At 41.0% G+C, this 24,372-nt stretch overlaps 1 protein-coding gene across 3 annotated transcripts in view; it reads right to left on the bottom strand.

The window, feature by feature from the left end:
• Positions 1 to 24,372, bottom strand: part of TMCC2 (transmembrane and coiled-coil domain family 2) — a 67,482-nt gene that overhangs the window by 16,822 nt on the left and 26,288 nt on the right. For 2 of the 3 annotated variants that reach the window (XM_003767614.4, XM_031937226.1), the window contains exon 2: positions 23,414 to 23,974. In XM_003767614.4, the coding sequence (XP_003767662.1) occupies positions 23,414 to 23,974 (561 nt within the window). Of the gene's footprint in view, positions 1 to 7,543; positions 7,788 to 23,413; positions 23,975 to 24,372 lie in introns of those variants that run through there. The other variant, XM_012547845.3, reaches the window with a different exon arrangement.

The raw sequence follows: 24,372 nt of genomic DNA, 5'->3' as shown, positions 1-24,372 counted from the left end.
GAGATGGGGAAACAGGATCAGAAAGGGGAAATGATTTCCTTCAGATCACACAGTTGGCAAGTCACAGACCTGAGATCTGAACCCAGAATCAGAATTCTTGCTATGAGGCTGTATATCAGGAAGCCTGCAAAGGGAACTCTGGACCTTAACCACCTGCACCAAGGGCTGGGCAAATATCATCTTGAGTATTAATAGGAACTGAACAGTTTCCCTCCAAAGGAACTCTGAGACCAAGAAGAAAAACCTTGTGGTATTCCTTTGTCCTGCTAAGACTGACTTTGCTCTGTCTGTGCACTACCCCCCGGCTGTGTCTCCCAGGGCTTGGGAGTCTGCTGTAGATTCTGCTGCTCTGAGTCTGCAGGATATTCCTGGAGAGCTGGGGACGGCCAAGAAAGACAGGTACAAGCCAGAGACTTCTTCCAAGGTCCAGGACTCCAGCTGGAATTATTCTGGGAGATTCAGATCAAAAGGAATTTCTCACCTCATCTTTTATGATCCTGAGGTCTGGGAGAAAGGGCAAATACTGGCAAAGCAAAACTTTCACCTCTCAGTGCCAGTCACCCGACAACTGAGCTGATCTCACCTGAAAAAAAAAATTAGGCTTGGGTGCTGGACTTAGAGGCAAGATGAGACATGAGTTCAAATCCTGCCTCAGACACTTCCTAGCTGTGCAAATCATGTAATCTCTCTCAATCTCAGTTTATTCGTCTGTAAAATGGGAATAATAATGACACCTACTTCACAGGATTGTTGTGACCAAGACTAAATGTAATAACATATATAAAGTGCTTTGTAGACTTTAAGGTGCTATAAAATTCTAATTATTATTAGCTCCCATCTCTCAGTGGAGCTTATCATTATCATTTCTTAAGTTAGTATCTATAAACTTATTTGTGTTATATAAAATCTTTGGACATAGGATTTTTACCTTTTTGTTGTTGCTGTTATTTGTTTGCTTGGTTTTTTCTTTCTCTTTTTTTTCTTTTGATCTGATTTTTCTTGCATAGAATAATGAATATGGAAATGAATAATGGAAAGGTTTAGAAGAATTGCATGTGTTTAGCCTAAATTGGATTGCTTGCTGTCTAGTGCGAGGAAGGATGTATAGAGGGAGAAACATTTGGAACACAAGGTTTTGCAAAGGTGAACATTGCAAACTATCTTTGCATATATTTGGGAAAATTTTAAAAATGATTATAAAAATAAAAAAAATTTAAAATATCTTTGGATAGCTAATTTCAGTACTCCTATATAGTCTATTTTAGCATCCTGTTTAGGACCTGGAGTCAGGAAGACTCATTATCCTGAGTTCAAATCTGACTTCAGACACTTACTAGCTGTAAGTCACTTTACCCTGATTGTCTCAGTTACTTCATCTGTAAAATGATCTTAAGAAGGAAATGGCAAACCATTTCAGTATCTTTGTGAAGGAAACCTTAAATGGGGTCACAAAGTGATGGATATAATGGAAAAATGACTCAACAACAAAATTCTATTTTATGCATTTAAATATATGGTTTTGAGAAGAGTTTCATAAACTTCATCAGATTGCCCATGAGGTCTGTGGCTCAAAGAAGATTGAAAACCTCTATTGTTAACTGCCATCCTCCCTAATCCAACACTTTGCTGACTGTGTGATCTTAGGAAAGTCATAACATTTCCAAAACTATTTCCTCTTCTTTAAAATGGGAATACTAATTCCCCTGCTTCTTCTACAGGGTGATATGAAAATTTTATGAGCTATAAAGCACTTTGAAAGATGTTATTTCCCTATTATTCCTCTTTTCATAGGAATATAAAGGTTAGCAAAATAAACAATCATAGCAGTCCACGATGATAATTTTAACATTTGTTCAAAATAATCCTGTAAGGAAATGTGAAGAAGTTTTCTCATGGGGAAAACTAAGGCTCAGATCAATCACATAGCTAGTAAGAGACCTGGAGCATGGACCCAATTCCACATGAAGTGACTCCAAATCTGATTATTTCTCCATCATACCAAGGACTGAAAGGAAAAAAAAAGGTAGAGACCTTAGAAATCATTCATCCCTTAATAATCTCGAATGATGGCTCCATAGGAAGAGCTGGGAGAAAGGGAAAGAAGTGGTCTGTTAATTCCAGTACCAACTGATATCTTTGATGATCGAGGCTGGGCAAATATTTTCTGGGACCTGGTTCTGAAGTCAGAAGAGGGCCCAGGCTCCCAGACTTGTCCTAGTCGAGGGAAGAGGGAACAGACATTCTATCTCAGCATACCTAGTAGTTTGCTGTACAGTACTAAACCCCACAGCCAGAGGCTTCTGAAACCTTGACTCAAAAGTGTTCCCAGACCCTTTACTGCAGACGGCTGGGATTAGAAGGCAGACACTGACCCACCCAGCTAGGCAGTAGTAGAAGCCTAAGAAGCTTTCCTCCCAAAGTTGCATTTAGGAATCAGCTGTTTAGACAGGCTTAAGGCAAGACACTCCCTCCCTACAGCAAAATGTTAGATGAATGGAGCCCTCAAGGAAAAGACTTGCAGCTGGCTGAAGCTTTCTTTTTGAAAATTTATTTTTATTCTGAACTTTACCCTAAATAAAATGGGCATCTTCCTATACATAGTAGAAGAATAAAAGATCTGTACAGGAAACAGTGCATTTCTCTTTTCTGCATAGCTTGTTTTTCTTTTTTAAGTAATTAATAATAATTTCAACTTCCATACCAATAGCTTTCAACACATACAATCTATACAATCATCTATACAACCTTTTAATATAAGCAATCTATACAAACAATAGATTTCAAAATTGTCCTTGTCTGTGTTTCCTTTCGACAATCCTACATTAAAAAAAAAAAAAAAAGATTCCTCAAAGACCATTTTATTTCTTTTTCTAGCTGCCCTATCCTATCTTTGCCTTCCCACCATCCTGCATTGGGTTGAGGGTGGGAGTTGCAAGGCGGTGGTAGAGAAAAACAAAGCCTTTGTAACAAATATGCATAGTCAAGCAAAATTAATTCTCACAAAGGCTGTCTAAAAATGCATGTTTTATTCTGCATCTTGGGTCCTAGTTATTTTTACCATTACAAATTCCCAAGATTTCCCCTCCAAAGTCTGTGCCTTGGAGCAGGCTGCTTCACTAGGGCATCTCCCTGAGTTCAAATATTTTGCCGTCCAAGTATCTCCAAGTCCTTGGAAAATGAGGAGAGCCCCAACCTAAGACTCAGAGCTTTTTTCCCTTTTATTTATCTGGCCCCGTATCTACCCCCAAAAAACATCTAATGCACCCTTGGGAGTTGGCTAAAGTGCATCAATATTTTAAAGTAAAATATATATGAATTATCTTTGTTAAGCTTCTTTCTGTTCAGGTACACAAAGACCAAAAAACAACCTGCATCAGAGGCAAAGCAACAAATGAAATCATTCCGTGCCTGTCTGTGTAAAGTGCTGTGAAAGGTTCAGGTTTACATTATTTAACGAATTTGGCCCATATTTCAAGCATGAATTAGTCTTTTCTAGGCACTCTCTGTTTCCCTTCTTCCCATGGCTCCCCCTTGGCTCTGACAATCTCTCGTCATTTCTTGCTAATTCTAGGCCAAGGCCAGGCTTACTCCTCTCCATTTATTTGGTTCAAGAAAGAGCAAGGCTCTTTTCTATCTGAGCTCCAAGTCCAATCATCAGCTTCAAGAAGAATCTGCTCTTTTAATAGTCACCTGAACCCCAAATTAGCTGCTGCCGTGTGGACTCCACTTCTTCTCCCCACCCTAGGAATTTGCTGAACTAATCTCTCTTCTGAACGAGGCTCTGTTCCGCTGTCCTGAAATGCCCCCACCAAGCTCCATCATGGGACTCTTCCATTCTCCATTCCCTTATCCTTTAAAAGCATCAAGTTAAGAACCATGAGCCCCTTGAGCATAGGTTCTGTCTTTTGGGCTCACAGTCCCTGGCACACAGTAGGTATTTCATAAATGCTGGTTAGCTGACTGACTGACTGACTAACTGTGAAGTTTATCCAGCCTCGCAATGGATAAACACATCACCCTCTTCAAGAGGGTCTCATCTCCAGCCCCTATCTAACTGACTGACAAGGCATCTTCTCTAATAAAATATAATCATTCACTTCTCTACAATTCATTTCTCCAGCCCAAGACATATAGGATATATTCAGGGAAAATCTTCTGTTTTGTTGGTCACACGATCTCATAGACGGGGAGAGGAATACCTAGCCTTTCCACAAGGCTCCCACACCATAATTTATCCAGGCAAGGGATCTCTGTGTACTTTACAGAACCTCAGCCCTCACCGGGAGAATCTGGTCATTTCAAGATAGTCAATAGTCGATCAACATTTATTAAGCTCATACTATGTGTACCAGACTACCTCCTTCATCAATCCTGCCAGGCTATTTTTTAACCCTTATATTTCCTCTAAGTCAAGATTCTTATCCATTTTCTCCTACTCCCCTCATCCCTACACTACGTCTTTTTTCAGATCTCCTCTTGGACTCCATTTTTAGCCTTCTCAGCCTAAGTTTCTGATCTTACCTCTCTAGTTCTCTCCTAGGCCATCTGGATCTCATATCCAGGAAATATTTAGGCAGGTCAAACATCTTTCTTATTTCCATTATCTCCTATCACCTTCAAGAAGAGAAAATGGGGCTACAACTGAGATTCTCCTGGGGCAACAGGATTTAAAAAAACCTGTTAACTCCCTTTTTTACACACACACACACACACACACACACATGCATGCACGCACACACACACACGCACCCCTAAGATGGATCAGGCTGCAGAGAATCTGAGGTGCCTCCCCTCCACATACCCCTCCCAGCTCCCTATTTACATGGGCTCCTCCAACATACTGAGGACCTCACCTGCCCATGTACCATCTCCAAAAGCCACGCTGGTGATGGGATCTCAGGCTCTGTGACCCCCCAGCTCTCTGTGGACTGGGTCAGGTTCAGGATATCAATGTCCCTGGGAAGTGCCAGCCTTGCCTTGAGAAAAAGGGGTCTTCTAGCCAGCACAGAAGGGCGTTCTGATATGTCCTTGGTTGTCTCATCTGAGTACCAGCCCTGGGGGATTAGGGACGGATTGCTCTGAAAGCCTTCCCATCCCTCCCCCAACCCCTCCCCCAGCCCTGGTGGTACTGTGTATTCCCATCTGGCAGCCTCCTGGCAGGTCATCAAGGAGGGATCATCGGGAGTTGGACCTAGATCTGTGGAGGGGATCCTCCTGGGAGGGTTGTCCCAATCCCTACTCCCAGCTAGCTAACCTTGGGACTCAGCCAGCAGATATCACAATCAGCCACTTCTGACTCAGGTGGGAGCAGTAAAGCTATTGCCTTGTATAGACTCCCCTCACAGACACAATTCTCTCTTCCAGTTAACAGCACACACACATGTAAAACCCTATATATTTCTACATATATGCACACAAACATGTAAAACCAGCCTTATATAGTTCTATATACATGCACACACACACGCATGTAAAACCAGCCCTATATATTTCCACATACATGCACATATACATACTCATTATTTATGACACAGTAGCACACTGTGACAGGAACATATGTATATTTGCACTCAAACCCCTACATACCCTGGCTGACATATATACACACACCTATGATTTCCTCTGCACAAAGCACAACATCAATCAACCCAGAAGCATTTATTATATTCTGACCACCGTTAGAGGCTGGAAATACCAATACCAATCACCCTAGCACAGGCCCTTATATCCCAGATCAGTAGCTCTTAAAAGTATAGTCCAAGGAGCCCTGAGAGTCCCTGAGATTTTTATAAGATCAAAACTATTTTTATAATAATTATAATATGATAATAATTTTACAATAATTTATAATTAATTTAAACTAATATAATAATAAATTATAATAATTATTATGATATAATAAAAATATTAACACATGTTTATTTCCAAATTGTTAGCTAATCATTGATAAGCCATGTAAACAAAACTATCCATGGGGGGTCTTCAATAATTTTTAAGAATAAAGAGGCTCCTAAAACTAAAAAGCTTGAGAAATGCTGACTGAGACTATTGAAATAATTTTGTAAGAATTATTCCTGCTCCCACTCTCCACCAGCTCTGGATCTGCCTTTGCCACTGCTGTCAGACACATCTTTCTCACTCAGAGATCACAGATCTGTTCCCCCACAATATAAGACCCTCTTACCTTTCTAGTCTCACTTCACATTATTCTCCTCCAAGCACTTTATGCTCATTACCCAGAATCACTCTCTCTCCTTCCTCCCTCAACTTCACAGCAAATTCATTTCTCCTGTCTCTCTCCCTCTTTTCTAGATATTTCCTGTGACTTCCCCCTCTTACCTGCTAAATTCCTATCTGTCTTTTAAAGCTCAGCTCATATGCTACCTCCTAAAGAAAGCCTTTCCTCATTCTGACAAAGACCTTTCTTCCCATCACCTGTTCTCCATCTCTTCCTCCCTCTCCACCCTCCCCCTTTTTTGGTTAACTCCCATAATCTTGTATATTATAGCTACCTATTGGGGGATATGTTTTTTGAACCATATATGTGATTTCATAGAGATTTCTTAGTGAAGAAATTTTCTTACCTATGCAGACCTCACCTGCCCTTCAAACTATATAACCTTCTTCTGGTTATTATTTATTATATCTGGTTAATTATTATAGAAATAGTTTTGATCTTGTAGGGGTCTTGGGGCCTCCCAAGGCTCTCTAGACTATACTTTAAGAGCTGCTAATCTAGGTTATAAGGGCCTGTCCTAAGGTGATGACAGCGGGAACACAAAAAAGTCAGCAGGACAGATGAAGGAGATAAAAGTTCTGGAACACTGAGAAATCATGACATCTAGCTTTACACAGATTATAAGCATCAGAGGCAGGAAATGGACTGAGATCTTTCTTTCTGACTCCATTCTTATTTTGTCTTATTCTGACTCAAATGTCAAGTCTTTGAAGTTACAGATTGTTTCTTAGCCATACTGACTATAAACACACACTAGATGCTTAAGAAATGACTGTTGTATTATGCTTAGGAACCATGGGATGACCTTCAAATCACAGAATCATCAGTTTAAAACTGAAAAAAGTCTTTTAGTCTAACCCCTACCTTTTATAGGAGAGGAATCTGAGGCACTTAAGTGACTTTCAACTGCCTCCAGCAAATAAATCAGTCTGGCCCCAAAGTGTCCAACTAAAATCAAGACTTTTGGGAGACAGCTGGCCACCTGTTCTACCCAATTTCTTAGACCCCTAGATTTCTCTTAATTAGAGAATGAAGAGCTGAAACTTCAGAGAGCAGCTAGCCCAAACTCCTTTTCTTACAAATAGATTAACCAAGGTCCAGAGAAGTGGATCTATTTGCCCAAGTTCACACAATTAATGAAGTAGAACTCAGGTCTCCTGATAGACACCGACTCTATACTAGGTTGAGGCTGGAATCGCAGCTTCCCTTTAACTTCCCTTAAGAGATTAGCTTTCCCTAACCTGCACCAAGCCCTTTATGCCCCAAAAAGCAGCTTCAGAGAAAATTCAAAGAAGGCCAACATACAATTTTCTTTGCCTCCTGGGACTTCATGGGGACGTTTCCAATCAGCAGAAGAATCTCTAAGTAGCCAGTAGAGGGGGCCAGGAGTCCACAGAATGGAGTGAAGCCAGTCAAAGGAAGAAAGTAGCAGGGGGGTTTGGTAAGCTGGGGTTTCCAGGCCTCTGTAATGAACTTCCCACAACAGATCCACCAGGTCACACCGTCATCCAATTCTGCACTTGAGGTCCCGGACAGGGACTCAGGCCTTAAATACAGAGAGTCACAAGATCACGTTGACTGTCAGTATCCGGCAGCTCAAGAAGGAGAAGGGAGATAAGAGCTGCTGGTTGGTATCTCTGGGTTCCCTGATGCAAAAAAAAAAAAAAAAAAAAATAGGGTGGGGATACAGAGTGCATGGGAAAACCCAAAGAGATCACCCTGAGCCCATGATGATGACCTGGACATATGAGTCATAAACTCTAAAAAAAACCTAATAAATATTTGTCATTGATGATGACTTGGGGTATCTGAGGTCAAGGAGCTGGGTTAAAGTTGGTTTGTACATCCTGAATTTATAAAGAAGAATCAGAGGCCAGAGCTGGGCAGCAGGGGGAAGGCAGAAATAGGGGATAGGGGAGAAAAGAATTCCCAGATCTCAGAAAAACGCCTTGCATCTTAACCCAGAGGCCACAGATGAATTTCAAGATGTGTATAAAGTTCAATGAGAAAAAAAAATCCATCTTTATTTCACTATGACTGGTTTCCTTTGTATTATTACATATTTTATTTTATTATTATATTACACTATTAAAATATGAATCTGAAAAAGGGTTCATAAAAAGGATTAAGGATCCCTAGGTTAGATGTATGCTCCAAATTCATTTACTAGATAGATATTTATATGAAAATACTCAAGAAAAACAATGACTACAGCAAGTTAATCTAAATCAACTGGTTTATTAACTGAACGTTTCCTGTGTGCCATGCCCTGAGCTAGGATGCTATGGGAGCTACAAAAAAAATAACATATGGTCCCTACCTTCACAAATGAATGAAAAAGGAAAGAAACAAATATAGAAAAAGAAATATGTAATGGAAGACATCAATTGCAAGAAAGATGACAAAAGAAATGTCCAGAAGGCAGTCTATGATGTTAATCAAAAAGCACTTATTCAGGACCTATTATGTGGTAGACCATAGCTTCATGCAATTTGGAGATGATCTTAGAATCTTAGAGCTCATCTAATCCAGGGGTTCTTAACGTTTTTGGTGTTATGGTTTTGGTGAGCTTGTGGAACCTTTCTCAAAGAGATGTTTTTTTTTTAATTTTTAATAATAGCTTTTTACTTTCAAAATACATGCAAAGATAGTTTTCAATATTCAGCCTTCAAAAACTTGTGTTCCAATTTTTTCTTCCTGCCTCTCCATCTCCCTCCTCCCCTAAACAGCATAGGTTAAACATGCAATTCTTCTAAACATATTTCTACATTTATCATGCTGCCCAAAAAAGGAAAAAAAAATTAGAAAAAATAAAAAAGCAAGCAACCAACAACAACAAAAGGTGAAAATACTATGTTGTGATTCCCATTCAGTCCCCATAGTCCTCTCTTTGGAAGTAGATGGCTTTCTCTATCACAAGTCTATTGGAATTGATCCGAAAAGATCATTGTTGAAAAGAGCCAAGTCCAAGAGTGATGTTTTTAAATGCATAAAATAAACTATATCAAAAAAATCAATTATGTTATAATAAAGATATATATTTTCCCATCCAAATTCAGAGACTCCCTGAAATCTATATATGAACTCCCAAGCTAGGCTCTCAGATTAGGAACCCTTAGCTAAAGGTTCTGCTTTTGGCTTTTCTATATACATGTTAGGAAATGTTTCCTTGACATGCCATAAATTCAATTTAATGAAAATTTATTAAGTGCGAGGTGCTGAAAATGATAAAGTTTAGGTAAGACAAAGATGCTGGGCCTTCGGGAGCTTACAGTTTGGTGTGTGTGTATGTGCGAAATATACAGATCACTATGACAAACAGTAACATAAAAATTAGATTGGTCCTAAAAAAGTGCTATGTGAAGGTCAGAGGGAAAGGGATCATTGCAGATAGTAGGGACCAGGGAAGCCTTCAAAGAGGTCTTGGGGTAGAGAGAAGGGAATAAGCACTAGGTAGCACCTACTATCTGCCAGGTATTGTGCTAAACTCTTTATAAATATCATCTCATTTGATTCTTACCAAGAAATCGGCGCTGTTATTATCCCCATTTTACAATAAGGAAATTAAGGCAGACTTACTCGGAGTCACATCCAGTGTCTATTCAGGACGACACAGCTAGTGTCTGAAAATGGATTTAAACTCAGATCCCCCTGACTCTCAGTCCAGCGGGCTGCCCATCGCACTACCTAACTTCCTGATTAAAAGGGAAGTCAGAGAAGAACAACATCCTCCCCAGCCCCCAACCCCTACATCCTGTTTTTTCAGACCCTGAACAATTGCTACCTTTAACCTTTCTTTGTAAATGAAAGGAGCCAACGGCTTTGGAAAATGATAGAAGGGCTGAATGAGCCCAAGAAATCTCTGTAGTCAGAGATCTTGAAGATTATGACAAGGACATATTTTAGGGATCTTTAGGATTCTTTTTTTCCCCCTGAGGCAAATGGAGTCAAATGACTTACCTAGGGTCACACAGCTAATGTTTGAGACCGAACTCAGGTCCTCCGGACCTCAGGACTGGTACTCTATCCACTAGTCATCTAGTATCTAGCTGTTCTTTGATCTTTAAGTTTCTTAAGCATCAAGACTAGCCTACAGCACATTAGTCATAAATGTCCTGTGGATTTTTTCCCCAGCCACTCCTAGAGTCTTGCCATCAGTCCTGTTTGGAGGTCTCATTTCCAGTCTAGGGAAGACTTTCTGCTCAGCACATTTACCCAGCAGCAGGTGGGAGAGAAAAATCACCATCTGCTAAAAAGGAAGGATGAGAAAGGATAATGACTGGCACACAGTTTGACAGAAGAGAGAAAAGCTTCCCTACCCTGATATTTCTCCCCTCTGTTTTCTTCTCTTCTTGAATGTAACAGAAAAGTACTGGACTTGGAATCAGGAGAAACTGAGACCCAGCTTCTCCCTCTGACTGATAGATAGCCGACTAGCTATATGGGAAAGTCACTTCATTTCTCTGAATTACATTCCCTCATCCTTCATGGATAATTATAGAGCCTACCTCGAAAGACTGTTTTAAGTATTAAATAAGGTCATGTATGTTAAAGAATTTTACAAGTTTTAAAGTGATATAGTAATATTGACTATTATTTTTTTCAGATCCAAAGAAAGATCTAAAATACAAGGCGTCAGAATTTCTTGCTCCTGAATAAGTTGAGGATTCTGTATATGCTGGGTAAAGAAATGCAGAACACAGAGCAGTTCTACTTTCTGAACCTGGTGTCTGGATACTGATGCCATACAACAGGTCTTCAATAAACCTCTGTTGAATGGATGGATTAATGAAGAAAGAAAGAAATTAATATCAAAGGTTCAAAGATGGTAGAACAAAGCCATTCCCATCAGTTTCTTCTCTGTGGACTCAAAGGTAATAGTAAAATGAACAACTCTGAGTCTTGAGAATTCTGATCCATGCAATGACCAACTATAAATCCCAGAGGACTAATAATGAAGCCATCTGCCCATCTCTTGATAGAGCACTGATGAACTCAAGATGCTGCCAGAGGCACACGTTTTCAGACATAGCCAATGTGAAAATTTGTTTTGTTTGACACTGTATATTCATATAAGAATTTTCTTTTTCTTTTTTCCTGTGGGAGAACGTTTGTTAATTGAAAAAAAATTAAAAGAAGAAAAATTGAAAAAAACCCCACAAGTCTATATAAGATAAAAGTTCTTCCTTGGAGGCTGATGGGGAAGTAGGTGAGGCAGCACCTCAAAGAGAGGGCCTGGTGACTCGATTAAGTGATACACTCTCTGTAAGTCATGGGATTCTCCAACCACTAAAAAAAGATATAAATGTTTGCTGGTTGGCAACAAGTTAGGTTTAAGCTGTCCTTAGACTCCATCTATAGAACTTTTTCTTTTGCTGGGAGAGGGGAAGGATACAATAGGCATCCACCTAGATTCTAGCTGGATGCGTTAGAGGAGGCAGAAATGTGATTTTAGCAGCAATGAAAGGAAAAAAAAAATGAGAGAAACAAAAATCCAAGAAGCTGGTTTGGGAAAGATGAGGTATAGAATAAATGTAGTTCTGCAAATAAAAATGCTGTTTACCAGAAATTCTAACAATCCTGCAAATCCCAATTTGGGGGGTCTGAACTTGGAAAGGAAAACCTCTGCCTTTCCTTTGGAATGGCTCAGGTAAAGCACATGATCTCCACAACACTGCAGTATCTAAGAGAAACTGATTTTTTTTTTTTTTTTTTTTTTTTTTTTTTTTTTTTTTTTTTTTTTTTTTGCTGAGGCAATTGGGGTTAAGTGACTTGCCCAGGGTCACACAGCCAGGAAGTGTTAAGTGTTGAGACCAGATTTGAAACTCAGGTTCTCCTGACTTCAGGGCTGGTGCTCTATCCACTCCACCACCTAGCTGCCTGATGTAACTGAATTTTAATAAAATTAGGTCTTCTTTCTTTAACACTGACTGTAGGAAGGAACTACAGCTTCCACACATCTCACCTGAAAATTAGAACTAACAAAATATACAGGTTATAATAAATAAAATAAACCTCAGATTAGACCTCGGAGAGACTCTGAGATCTGAGATATCCCTGAGATGGAGCAGTGGCACAGAGAAACTGATTCAGAAGACTTGGATTTGAGTTTCACTTCTGCTACTTAGTGCATATATGACCCTGGGCATATTATTTCATCCTGTATTGGTTGCAGTTTCCCATCTATAAAATAAGGGGACTGGAATAGATTTAATTCAGTCTTTAAAAGCCTACCTGCTTTATTCAAAAAATTGTTAGGCTCTGGATATTGAGGAGAAAGTAAATCAAAACAATTATCCAAGATGGTGATATTCTATTGGTTCCTCAGCTCTAAACTGTATGAAATTATAACCTTCCTATTTAATTCAGTTCTAATTGATCAATGATGGACAGAATCAGCTACACCCACAGAAGGAACACTGGGAAATGAATATGGACTACTTGCATTTTTGTTTTTCTTCCCAGTTATTTTTTACCTTCTGAATCCAATTCTTCCTGTGCAACAAGAGAACTGTTCAGTTCTGCACACATATATTGTATCTAGGACGTACTAAAACATATTTAACATGTATAAGACTGCTTGCCATCTGAGGGGGGGGCCTGGAGGAAGGGAGGGGAAAAGTCAGAACAGAAGTGAGTGCAAGGGATAATGTAAAAAATTACCCATGCATATGTTCTGTCAATAAAAAGTTATAATAAAAAAAGAAAGTATAACCTTCCTTAGTATAGTATTTTGCACATAGAAGGCATTTAATAAAAGCCTTATAAAATGGCTATTTACATACATATATGTACACACATATGTATATATACATGCCATACACATATAATACATCTATATATTCTATATATATTCATATTCATATATATTTGATTGTATCTTCCTAGCAATATTGTCATTCTCCACAAGAATTTCCTGGTTTCTATCATTTTTGTTGCTTTTCCATTTTTCTTTATTTTGCTAATCCTGCACTCATCCTGAGCTTAAAGAGCTTTCCCTCCACCTCTGTATGATTTGGGACAAATTCCTCTTTGGGTCTCAGTTTCCTCATCTATAAAATGAAAGAGTTGGACTAGATGACTGAGGTTCCTAACAGCTCCAGCAGTACGAGCTTATTATCTGCCTCATTTTCTTCCATTTTGACTTTGGTGTCCTTTTCATCCTTTCCTCTCTTCTCTCCCTCCCTCCATCCCCCCATGTCCTATCTGTTTTTCCCTTCCTTTTTCTTTCTTGTTTTCAACAATATAGCAGCACACAAGTCATTGTCAGGAGGGGGGAGGAGAAAGAAGGAAACACAGGCTGGAGGAGCAAATGGCATCCAAAAATGCTAAATTTAGTGATTTAGAACAGGACAGCCTGGAGCTCCGGGAGTTTGGACTATAGCAGGGAAATCTGCCACCCAAGATTCCTCCTTCAAAAGCTGGGGATTCAGACAATAAAAGTGAAAGTGAACATCCTTTCTTTCTATCGACAAATGTAACAAACAAAAGTGGAAAATGATAGGTAATATCAATGGCAAGTAACCCTTCTCTCAGGTTGTTTTTGCATAATTGTTTCAGGGAAACAATTTTGTGAGGAGTTTGTGTTTTCTGTATTTACATATGACAAAGAGATGAATCTTTTTTTTTTTTTTTAATGCTTGGTTTGCCTTTAACACTCTTCTTTCTCTAGCTGGCTGGTTCACAAAAGTCAATATTCATTACCATCTCTCTTTCCTACATCCTTTTTCAGATCTAGCCAGATCTGCCTATGTGGAAACTCAGAGAAGACCTAGCTGAAAGAGATCGCAAAGGCCCTCATCCTCATTCTACAGAGGAGAAAACTGAGGTCCAGAGATGTGATTCGGCTAGGATGACACAAGCAGGAATGCTGAGGCAGAATTTGAATGAAGTCCTCTGACTCTAGAGCCATTGTGTTTTCTGCTGTGCCATTTAACTTAGCAAACATTCGCCATATACATAGCTCTATGCTAGGCACTAAAGAGACAAAGAGAAACAGAATGGTTTTTATTCTGAAGGAACAAAATAGGGGCCCAAGAGAATTTAACATGTATACAGATTAGTAACTTTGAACCTCTCTTCTCCCCCCACCCCCTGAAGGAGATCCAGCGTGGAATCATATTTCCTTCAGAGTGAATTAGGACAGCAAGGGTACCAAGGTTTCCTGACAGTAGATAGGGGAGCGCTTTTCAAAAATGACCCAACACAGACAGGCTCAAAGCATAAGGTGGTAGGGAAGCTCTATACTGTGCAGCTTCTGACTACAGACATACAGGGAGAATTGTATATACAAATGTGCCTTGGGCAGAATTCTGTGTGTGGAAGTCCTTCTCGAGTAAGTATGTAGGTGGAAGGTGGGTGGGTGTAACACTGACACGGTACCAGAGACTGTTCCATAGAAACAGTCACTCACTTGAGTTAGCAGAGGCAAAGCAAAATTTGTGCCAGGCAAGGGGAAAAGATCCTTGGTTTCACGTACTTCGCATTCATGGCAACTGCCACAGCAAAAGATGGGCTGGTAAAAAGCCAAGGACTCGGGGAGGAAGCCAGATTTCTTTCCCTGGAGATCTTTAAGAAAAGAGAAAAATCTTTCCCTCAACATCCTTTTCTTGGGATTATGTAGAACACGCCTGTCTGGAGACAGGGGGCTGAACAAGATGATCTTTACAATCCAGTATCTCTGCTTTTTTATCACATGCTATCTTTGTGCTGGGAACACTATCAATGGGGCTTGTCTGGCAAGTCTGAGAGTCTGGGCAGGGGATACAGTCACAATGCCATCCATCCCCCAAGGGGTTAATAGAAAGGCACAGAGCCCAGATTATGTGCAGGACTGAAACCGTCTTTCTCAGGCTATGGAGAAACCTTATGTAATGGAGTTAATGTTACAGACAATTCTTTCTAGGACAGGGTTCACCTTTCCAGCAGCCCTAAGGAGGCCTCCTCGTCACAATATCGCCTTGGATCTGATTTTACTTTCAGCTATGAGACTCACTAAATTATTCACCAGATGTGAATGGAGGCCACCCTTGATTTGGAAGGGGGTCCAGGCTGTGGGTTATACAGAGAGGAGGGTGGAGACTCAATGTACCCTCATTCACATCCCTTTAGTGGATAGATTGACAGGGAGGTCAAAGGGGACTGAAGAAACAAGGAATGTCTTGGTCAGGTTGTCAAGGATGCTAAAAACTCTAACAACTGCAGAACTAATTAATGGCAGCAACCCCTAGAAATCACTCACTCCTTGCCAAGCCCCCATCTCTCTGCTGTGGATTTTCTGAGGGCCTACTATCTTTGGAAGCTTAGCTCACCACCCTTCAATGAAGCTTAGGGAATTCTTTCATTTCCCAGGGGACTAGAAGGACTTATTATGTATGTTACATCCATCTTTGTTTCTGTTTCAAGTCACTTTTCCCCTCCAAGTATAAATAGAAAAAGTCCAAACATAGTTTATACAAATGGGGGTGGAGGTGGATCAGGGATCAGGTTCCTAGTACTGTATTTTCATTGCCTCATCAGGCTACAGAAGGGTCCAGCATCACATTTCACTTCTCAGGGATGTGGCTGGATCCAGGGAGGAATAATTTGCCTCAGTGACTAGGAGTACTGAGCTAACTCCCTCAGCCCCCACCCACCCTGCTAGATGAGGCTCCTCTCGGTCTGAAACCCAATGCCACAGAGCTTCTTCACCTCTGTCTATTATTGGCTCTGGCACAGAGAGGTTTGACACCTGAGACTCCAGTAAGCCTTCCTCCCAGGCAAAGAGTTAGGGGGTGAGTGAGGGAGCCAGAGCTGAAATGGATGGAACCCTGGAGAAGAGACTAAAGAATTAATTCAGCAACTTTCCTCTGTGTTTGAACTAGTTTCACCTCCAAATCTCTACTGCCAAGATAGTCTCTTTGAAGAGTCATTGACTTGAGCTAAGAAGCAGGAGGGAAGAGGCCTGGATCAAAACTCATGCAGGCCAGATCCCTAGAAAAAATTTACTTAGAGATTCACTGTGCCCCAAGTTTCTCCCTCTATACCTCCTCTGAACTATACTTGGAGAAGGGATAAGAAGAAAGGAGAAAGAAAGAAAGGAGGAAGGCAGGAAAGAAAAAAAGGAACAAAAGAAGGAAGAAAGGAGGAATGAAGAAGGAAGGAAACAAAGAAGGAAGGAAAAAACTAGAAAATAAGGAAGAGGAAAGGAAATAAGGAAAGTGGGGATAAAATAAAGAGGAAGGAAGGAAATAAAAAATGAAGAAAATAACAAAGGAAAGGAAGGAACAAAGAAAGGAAGGAGAGAAATGAGAAAGAAAGAGCATTTAAGCACCTATTATATGCTACTATGTGCTAGGTATTGTGCTAAATGCTTCACAAATCTCATTTGAAATGATATTTGAATGGGTGATAGGAAAGAAGTCTTCTGAAAAGAATCCAGAATGAAGGGGGCAGAATCAGGAATGGCATAGGGGAAGAGAAGAACACAGCCTTATTCACAGGAAGCCAGCATCCTCACGAGACTGGACAGAGGAACAGAGAATGGACCTGTGATTTCACTAATATCGGGAACTCCCTGGACAACGAAACTCTGTCTATTCATGACATTTTCATAGTTTTTATAGCCTTAATGAGTTGCCTAAAATACTGAGATATCACTTGTTAGGATGTCAGATGCAGGAATTGAATCCAGGCCTGGAAGTGAATTAAAAATAGGTTATCCTCATAAGGCAAGAATAACTTCAAGGAAGCCAAAAGAGATATTTATGATCCTCAAAGCTTATCTTTTTTGGGGAAGGGGCAGCTTCCCACTTTCTAAGACCTCTTCTGATACAGCCTTCAATTGAAAAATGAAGAGTACTATTTAGATTTAAGGAATCTCTTGACCGTGATCACCATTTGATTCTCCAAAGGGCAGAATGCTGTGTTGGAGCCTAAAGGCCTCTGGGATTCCGAGGAGCTTTTAATCACTAATGAATAAGGATTCCTGGCAGATCAAAGAAACTGCTCCTCCCTCACTAGTAGGAGCAGGCCCTGCCAAGGAAGGTTGCCTACTGGGCGATGCTGGATGTTGCTCTCCTGGTTCTGCCTGAAGAAACCAAAGGGTTCCAGAGTCCAAAAGCAGATTATCCATTAAGCATAGGACAGGAAGGAGGAAGGAACTTATCCTCTAGCATATTAAAGAAGAGGTGTGGATATGTATGTGTGTATTTGTGATGAACACAAAAGCAATTACACAGTTATACTTACAATATAGTGCATGTGTATATGTGAACATGTGTACTGTAACGGAACAGCTCAGTTCCCATGTGGACCTAGGCCAGGAGGTCCTGATTACAGCCCCAATTCCTTTGCTCTCTCAGCTCTCAGTAGGCTAAATAGGCAGGTGCCTACTTAAGTTGCTTAATAAGCAACTCAGCTTTTTGGGTTTGGATGCTTCAGATGACAATATGGCCTGGTTGGTGGCACTGTAACCATTGATTTTTTCCCCCCAACTATTTCTCTTCCTCTTCATCCCAAACAGAGGAGGGAGATGTTCAAAAACAACTCTCAGAAAAGGCAGTTTCACCCTTCCCCCTTTCATTGGGCTCTAGACACATAAACAAGCAGGAATCCCTCAGCTCTTGCCAAGATCTTAGCCTTTTTCTTGGCAAGGGCCTCCAAATGGGGGCCTGTCCCTCACTAGCTGTCCCTTGTGGTAAACACGGGTGTTTGTTTATGCAGTGAGAAAATCTCAATCAGTTGCTAAAAGTGGAAGAGGAAATTAAGAGACCAGGAAATGTGAGGTCTTCCCTCTATTTACTGATTTATTGATTCCCTACAGCCTCCGGTATGGGTCCTGGAGATAACACTCTGATGTGGATATTAGAAAAAGCCCAGTCAGAGTATCCCAGGCAAGCTCCACCCTCTCCTGCCTAGTCCCTTAAGACCAACAGTGATCTCAGTTCCTTTTCAACACTAGGGCTTCAAAGGAGACGGTGTAATTTGTGTGCTGGTCGGTCAGCCCCACAGCATCAATTCTGCCCATGAGGTTTTCCAGAATGCCTTGGATTTGTATTCCCTAAAGCTAGCAGGAATTCCCCCCCCCCCCAAGCTACCAGCATTCCACCCATGGAATTTCATTCATCTTCACTCCAGTCCCAGGATGGAAGTAGTTCATATTTCACAGAGGGGCAAACCAAGGGTTAGAGGGTAGCTCGAGGTTACACTTGATAGACAAGAGAAAGACTGGACACAAACTCAAGCTTCTGAACTTGGATCCTGCTGTGTGAGCCTTCTGAGGCTCAAGCAGAGAAGCCCTCAGCATGAGATATAGCACTAGCCAATAGGGCCCCCCCAGTGAAAAGCTCTGGCTCAACAACAGGCAAAGACCAGGAAGAAGGGAAGAAAGGGAATGAGAGTATATTTCAATTACAGAAGGACAGAAGAGGAATGAAGAAGAGCTTTACAATGGGCCTTACAAATGTTTCCCAGGGGAAGAGTGGTGGCCAGCTTAGGATGAGTCAGAGACCTATATTTCTCCTTCTCCCAAGGATACAGCTATTTAGCAACAACTGGGAATGTACTTATTTGTCAACACCTGAGATGGAGGTGGAAATAAGCTCCATTTTCCAAACCATTCATTCCTACCAGGATTTTTAAGAAGTCTCTTGGATGGGTATGTGAAGTTAGTTTGGCCTTTTAAAGGTCTTTTTGGTGCCTTTAAAGTAAATGTAGATTGAGGAGAATCTATGTTTTATCTAGACTCCTTAGCCCATGGAGAATCTAGGAGACTCTCTGGAACTTGTCTCTCAAATTCTGACTTATCTTTTTCTGGCTCAGGGTCTCTTGCCTTTTTGGGGTGGGAAATGGAGGTTGGGTGTAGCCAAGGAGCAAATGTTAACTGTCATGGTGGCACTTGGCAATGTAGCATTCCAGCTGGGCCATCTCTGGTCAGGAAGCCAGCTGGTGAGCTTGAAACAATGGCAAAGGGTGTAGGGAGCGGGGGAAGCTTATGAATTAAAAATAGATGCTAGTAATAGCCTGGAGACTGGAGAGAGCATGTGCAGCTCTCTATTTACGAGAGAGAAGAATACTTTCTATTCAGGCATAGAGACTACAGGGATTAAACCACTACCACCATGGCTTCTCACATTAACCAAGTGTCCTCTGGTGCCTGAGGGAAACCAGCTGCTCACAGCAAACCATGTTTCCTGAACGGTCTCTTTATCTCTCCTCCCTGGTCCATCTTCTAGTTGTTCTTCTAGGTAGGAACGCAGGATCAGAGTACCACCAAGATCATCTAGTTTAACTTCCTCATTGTGTATGAGGCCTAGAAGATCTAAGTTAAAGATAGTTAAAGTAACAAGATTTGAACCCAGGTTCTCTGACTTCAAATTCAATCTTAACTCCTTGAAATTCCCACTTTCACACTCCTGAAGGAAAAGCTCCAAAGGCTGGAAAAGCTTAAGGAAAGAGGAGCCAAGAGGATCAGTCACTAGTATCCATAATGAGGAAATGGATGGATGCCTTACTCTCGGGTCCAGCGACCCTAGCCTCCATGCCTTTCCTCAGCCAAGACCCTCCATCTTTTGATTATTTCTTTTCTCTGGCTTTCTCCCACACCTGGAAGGCTCTATGAACTCATCCCTCCCTCTTGGCTTCTCTGGCTTTCTTCAAGACTCCACTTATATTCCGCCTTCTGTCGGAAGTCTTCCTCAGTGTCCCCCACTACTAGTTCCCTCCCTCTGAGATTCCCTCCAGTTTACACTGTAGCTATCTCTTATGTACATACTTGTTTGCATTTTGTCTTTACCAGTGGAACTCAAGGTCCTTGAGGGTTGGGGCAGAATTTTTGCCTTCCTTTGCATCCTTAACTTTTAGCATGCTGTCTGGCACATAATAAATTCTTTTTGACTAAAAAATCAACTCAAATCACAGTCAGGTCTAACGAAAAGACCAGAAAGTTAGGCCCTAGTCCTGGCTGTCCCTCTAAATAGGTGATCTTAGATAAACAGTGAAGCTGATGACCCAGTGGGACACTACACAGAGCTCAGCCACCCTGAAAGCTTCAGGGACTTTTAAGCTGGTAACTGTTTCTAGCTCTCAAGGTGCAAAATATTCTAGGGCCCTACTACCTTGAAAGGGTTAATGCTATATCCACAAAAGTCAAACTTAGAACCTCATAATAATCATTTCAATCAAATACTAGAAAGTGAAGTGATCTGGAAGAATATTCTATTCAACACTTTGATTATATGGGTTCAAATTCTTCCTAGTTACATACCAACTGCGTGTGACCCTGAATAAGTCACTTAATTCAATAAAAAATATTTTTTATGCTTAATCTCTCTGTCTTAGCTTCCTCATCTGTAAATTAAGATAAGCACCTATCTCCAAAGGCTATTATGAAGAAAAAATAAAATAACGTATATAAAGCACTGGCAAATTTCAAAACGCTGGCTCTTGTTATTACTTAATGTTTTTAAAACTAATCAGTGTTAATAATTCCTAACCTATCTACTTTTCATAGTAGATATGAAATCAATATGAAATCAATTCAGGTCATATATGTTAAAAACTAAAAGTGACTCACAGATGCAAAATAGAAATTACTATTATTATCTTAGATAGGACCCTGAAAATTCAAGAATCCAAGCTATAAGAACAGGCTATGTGATCTGGTCAACAAGTCACTGGATGCCACTGAGCCTTCATTTGAATCCTCCCTCCTTGTCTCGATCTCTCAGGAACAATGTGCAGATAAAATGAGACCACAGATGGAGGAGCCTGGTGGGTCAGCTTACCAAACAACTAGTATATCCAACCTGTCACTAAGAACCCTATCATCCCATCTTTGTGTTGCCAGAATCAACAACTCCCATTCTCCCCTTACCCTCTGCCTTCTATTGACCTTTGCTTGTCTGGAAATTTTTCCAAATTCTGTCACTTTCAAGAATGATGAAGTACAAAATCTTTTATTACAAAACAGAAGTAATGATAGTTTCTTATTTGTACTTAAAAAACAACAGCGATCAATACATATAAACAGGCCCTATGTATGACCACCAGATATTCATTAAGCTCTGATGTTTTAGCATTCACTACCTTACCCTCTCTGGATCACAACAATTTCAGTGGAGTCATTCACCTCCCATCTTTTTGAATAAAGATCATTAACTTTTTCTGAGAGACCCACTTTTAATTCCACCCCACCCCCCAAGGGAAGAGCAGAGAACTGTGGTATCCAAGTGCCATGAACTCAAAGTTCTGGAGTATGGGGCTGACCGTCAGGTATACTCTCTTCCTGACAAGCTAAAGAGTAGCGGGATTGGTAGTTACCCAAAGTGAGCTTTGAGATCTACTAGCGGATAGGCATTTACCAATTAGAGAGCCCTGATCTGAGGTATCAAGAGTCAGAATCATCCATGGAGTTTCTAGAACAGTTCAGGAGCCAATGGTGATGATATAGTCTGCAAAATAGGATTGAACCAAAGTATCATAAAGGATAGAAATTATGGCAGCCTAGAAAATAGAACTGTATTTGTGTTGAAACATTATGGATTCTATTATCTTGTGCCAGTTTTAGCTGGCATTAACTTTTTCTTTTTCTTTTTGGCATTAACTTTTTCTGAGACAACTACTTTTGATTTTCTCCCAACGGAAGAGCACAGAATAGTAGTTTCCAAGTGCCATTTTGGAGGATGGGGCTGACTGCCAGATATGTTCTCTTCCCCACAAGCTAAAGAGTAGCGGGCTTGGTAGTTGCCCACACTAGGTTTTGAGATCTACTGGCAGATAGTGATATATCTATCAGAGAGCCTTGATCTGAGGAACCCAGGATCAGGATAATTCTTGGAGTTTCTAGAAAAGCTCAAGAGTCAATAAAGAGTAGGTTCTACAATTTGCAAAACAAGATTATACTAAAGTATAATATATCCATGAGGTCTTGCCACAGCACTGTGATGTAGTCAGTTCAGATATAAACAACCCCCTTTGGTGGAAGGGGAAATTGAGATTTAAAAACATTTTACATCTCTATTTTCCTTCTCATTCATGGTACCAACACCTTTTTTTTTCATGTCTTCATCACCTCTGACCTAGATTATTGAAAAAGCTTCCTGCATAACAGGTCTCTCTGCCTCCTTCAGTGTCTTCCTCCACTAAACAGCTGCCAAAATAATGTTCCTGAGGCACAGATCTGACCATGTCATTCCTGGTCCAAACTCTTCACTGGTTCCCTATTACCTCTAGGATCAAATAACTTTTTAGCCTGGCATTTAAAACTTTCCACAAGATAGCTGTCATCTATCTATCTATCCTTATTTCACATTATTCCCTTTCTCACATTCTACAAACCAATCAATTAGAATTACTAGCTTTTCTCTAAACTTGCCTTTTCTCCAGTATTTGTGCATTCACACAGGCTATCCTTCATGTCTAGAATCCACCTCCTCTGTGGCTGAATTCCTTTTCTTTCTTCATGGTCCAGCTCAGATGCCACTTGATCCACAAAGCCTTTCTTGATCAGCTGAAAATGATCTCTCCCTCCTCAAATTTTCTTACAGTATACTGTCTGGATTTATTCTTTGCTTAGCATTTTGAACTTTGGATCACACTTACTTGTGTTCAGGTCACATCCCCACTATTGGTCTGTAAACATCCCAAGACCAGGAAGCGTATCATTTTTCATCTCTATATCTTCAGTACCTAACAGCAGCTTGTAAGCATTTAACGAATGTCCATTGAATTGAACTAAGTCAATCAAATAGTGTGTACAAGGTCAGGGTTATAAATGATACAGTCAGGACTAGAGTCCAGATATCCTAACTCTCAATCTGGGGCTCCTTCAAATGCACAACACTGCCAATCAGCACACTTCAAAGCTATTTCCTCCTCCTCATCAGCTAGTCATTCAAGGACAGCAAAGCAACTTTGTCATCAACCAAGGCAAAATGTAAATAGGAAGACAGATTAATGCAAAATCATCAACATATATAAATTATTACTTTTTGTTATCCCCTGTTTGGGATCATTTATTCCACTGATTCCTTCCATCAGTGCAGATGATACTTGTCTCTTAATAGCAGCTTTGTTATGAACTGAAGCAGAGAGGTTCCTTAGCTCAGGACAGGCTTTCTCCACCTCCTCTCTTATAGAACCTTCCTGACTCCCTTCCTCCACTGCTTCTTAGCTCCCACCCAATCCGTATCTCACCTTATCAGAAAGGCCCTCGGACTCTTCAGCCAAGAAATAGGTATTGCTGCTTTCTGCCAACAGCAGAGCAGTGTCAGTGGTGGAAGAAGACCGGGGTCGACACTGGTGTTGGTGCAAGATGGCTGTCAGGCTGCTGTCTTGAGGGGCCTTGCGCAGCAGGTGAGGACTGCCCCGCTGGGGCTCCAGGGAGCTGCTCTTGGTTCTGCGGCTGCTGCTACTGCCACCACCACCCCCTCCACTGCCCCCGCTGCTGCTGTGTAGACTGGCCCCCCTCTTAATGGAGGGGCGGGAGCGGATCTGCTGCAACACACGGTTGAAGGCAGTGGGCCGAGCAGGCAGGTCGTGCAGGGACATGGCGTAGGAGACACGGTGCATCTCTGGAGAGCGCTCTTTCTCGTCCGGGGAGTCATGATCTGACATGCCGTGCTGCTGCTGCTGGGAGTCCTGAGATGTTTGCTGCTGCTGCTGCTGCTGCTCCCGTTCCCGGGACCGCCTTCGACTGTGGAACAGATGCTTCAGACCGTGGCCAAACATGGATCCCTCAGAAAGCTGCTGGATTTTCTTAAGGAGAGAAGACAAAAGACAAAAGCGATCAGAATACATATTCCCACCATGACTTAACAGGTCTTTTGGATCCATGTGAGATCCCAGTCACTAACAAATCTCCAAATTCAAAGGTCCCTATGGATAAGTTTCTATTTACAAACATCACTATTTGGAAAGATGTCATGCACCACCCACTCCATGCCCCAGAGATTCATTCCCATGGCTACCACATGGCATACTAAGAGAGTGTAGAGGGAAATGACAGGTTCAGGGATACTGAACATCATGCTACTTTAATTACATTGGATGGCTCACTATTTCCCATGGAATATATGACTTTTATAAGCAAGTTTTATTTGCTCAGCCAAGTTCTTCCTAGCTTCACCAGCATGGAGCATAGTACAAAGAATCAG

This window comes from Sarcophilus harrisii, chromosome 4 (assembly GCF_902635505.1).
Source record: "Sarcophilus harrisii chromosome 4, mSarHar1.11, whole genome shotgun sequence".
In the NCBI taxonomy this organism is placed as follows: domain Eukaryota; kingdom Metazoa; phylum Chordata; class Mammalia; order Dasyuromorphia; family Dasyuridae; genus Sarcophilus; species Sarcophilus harrisii.
Note: the sequence above shows the minus strand (reverse complement) of the source record. Positions and strands in the feature narration are given on the sequence as shown.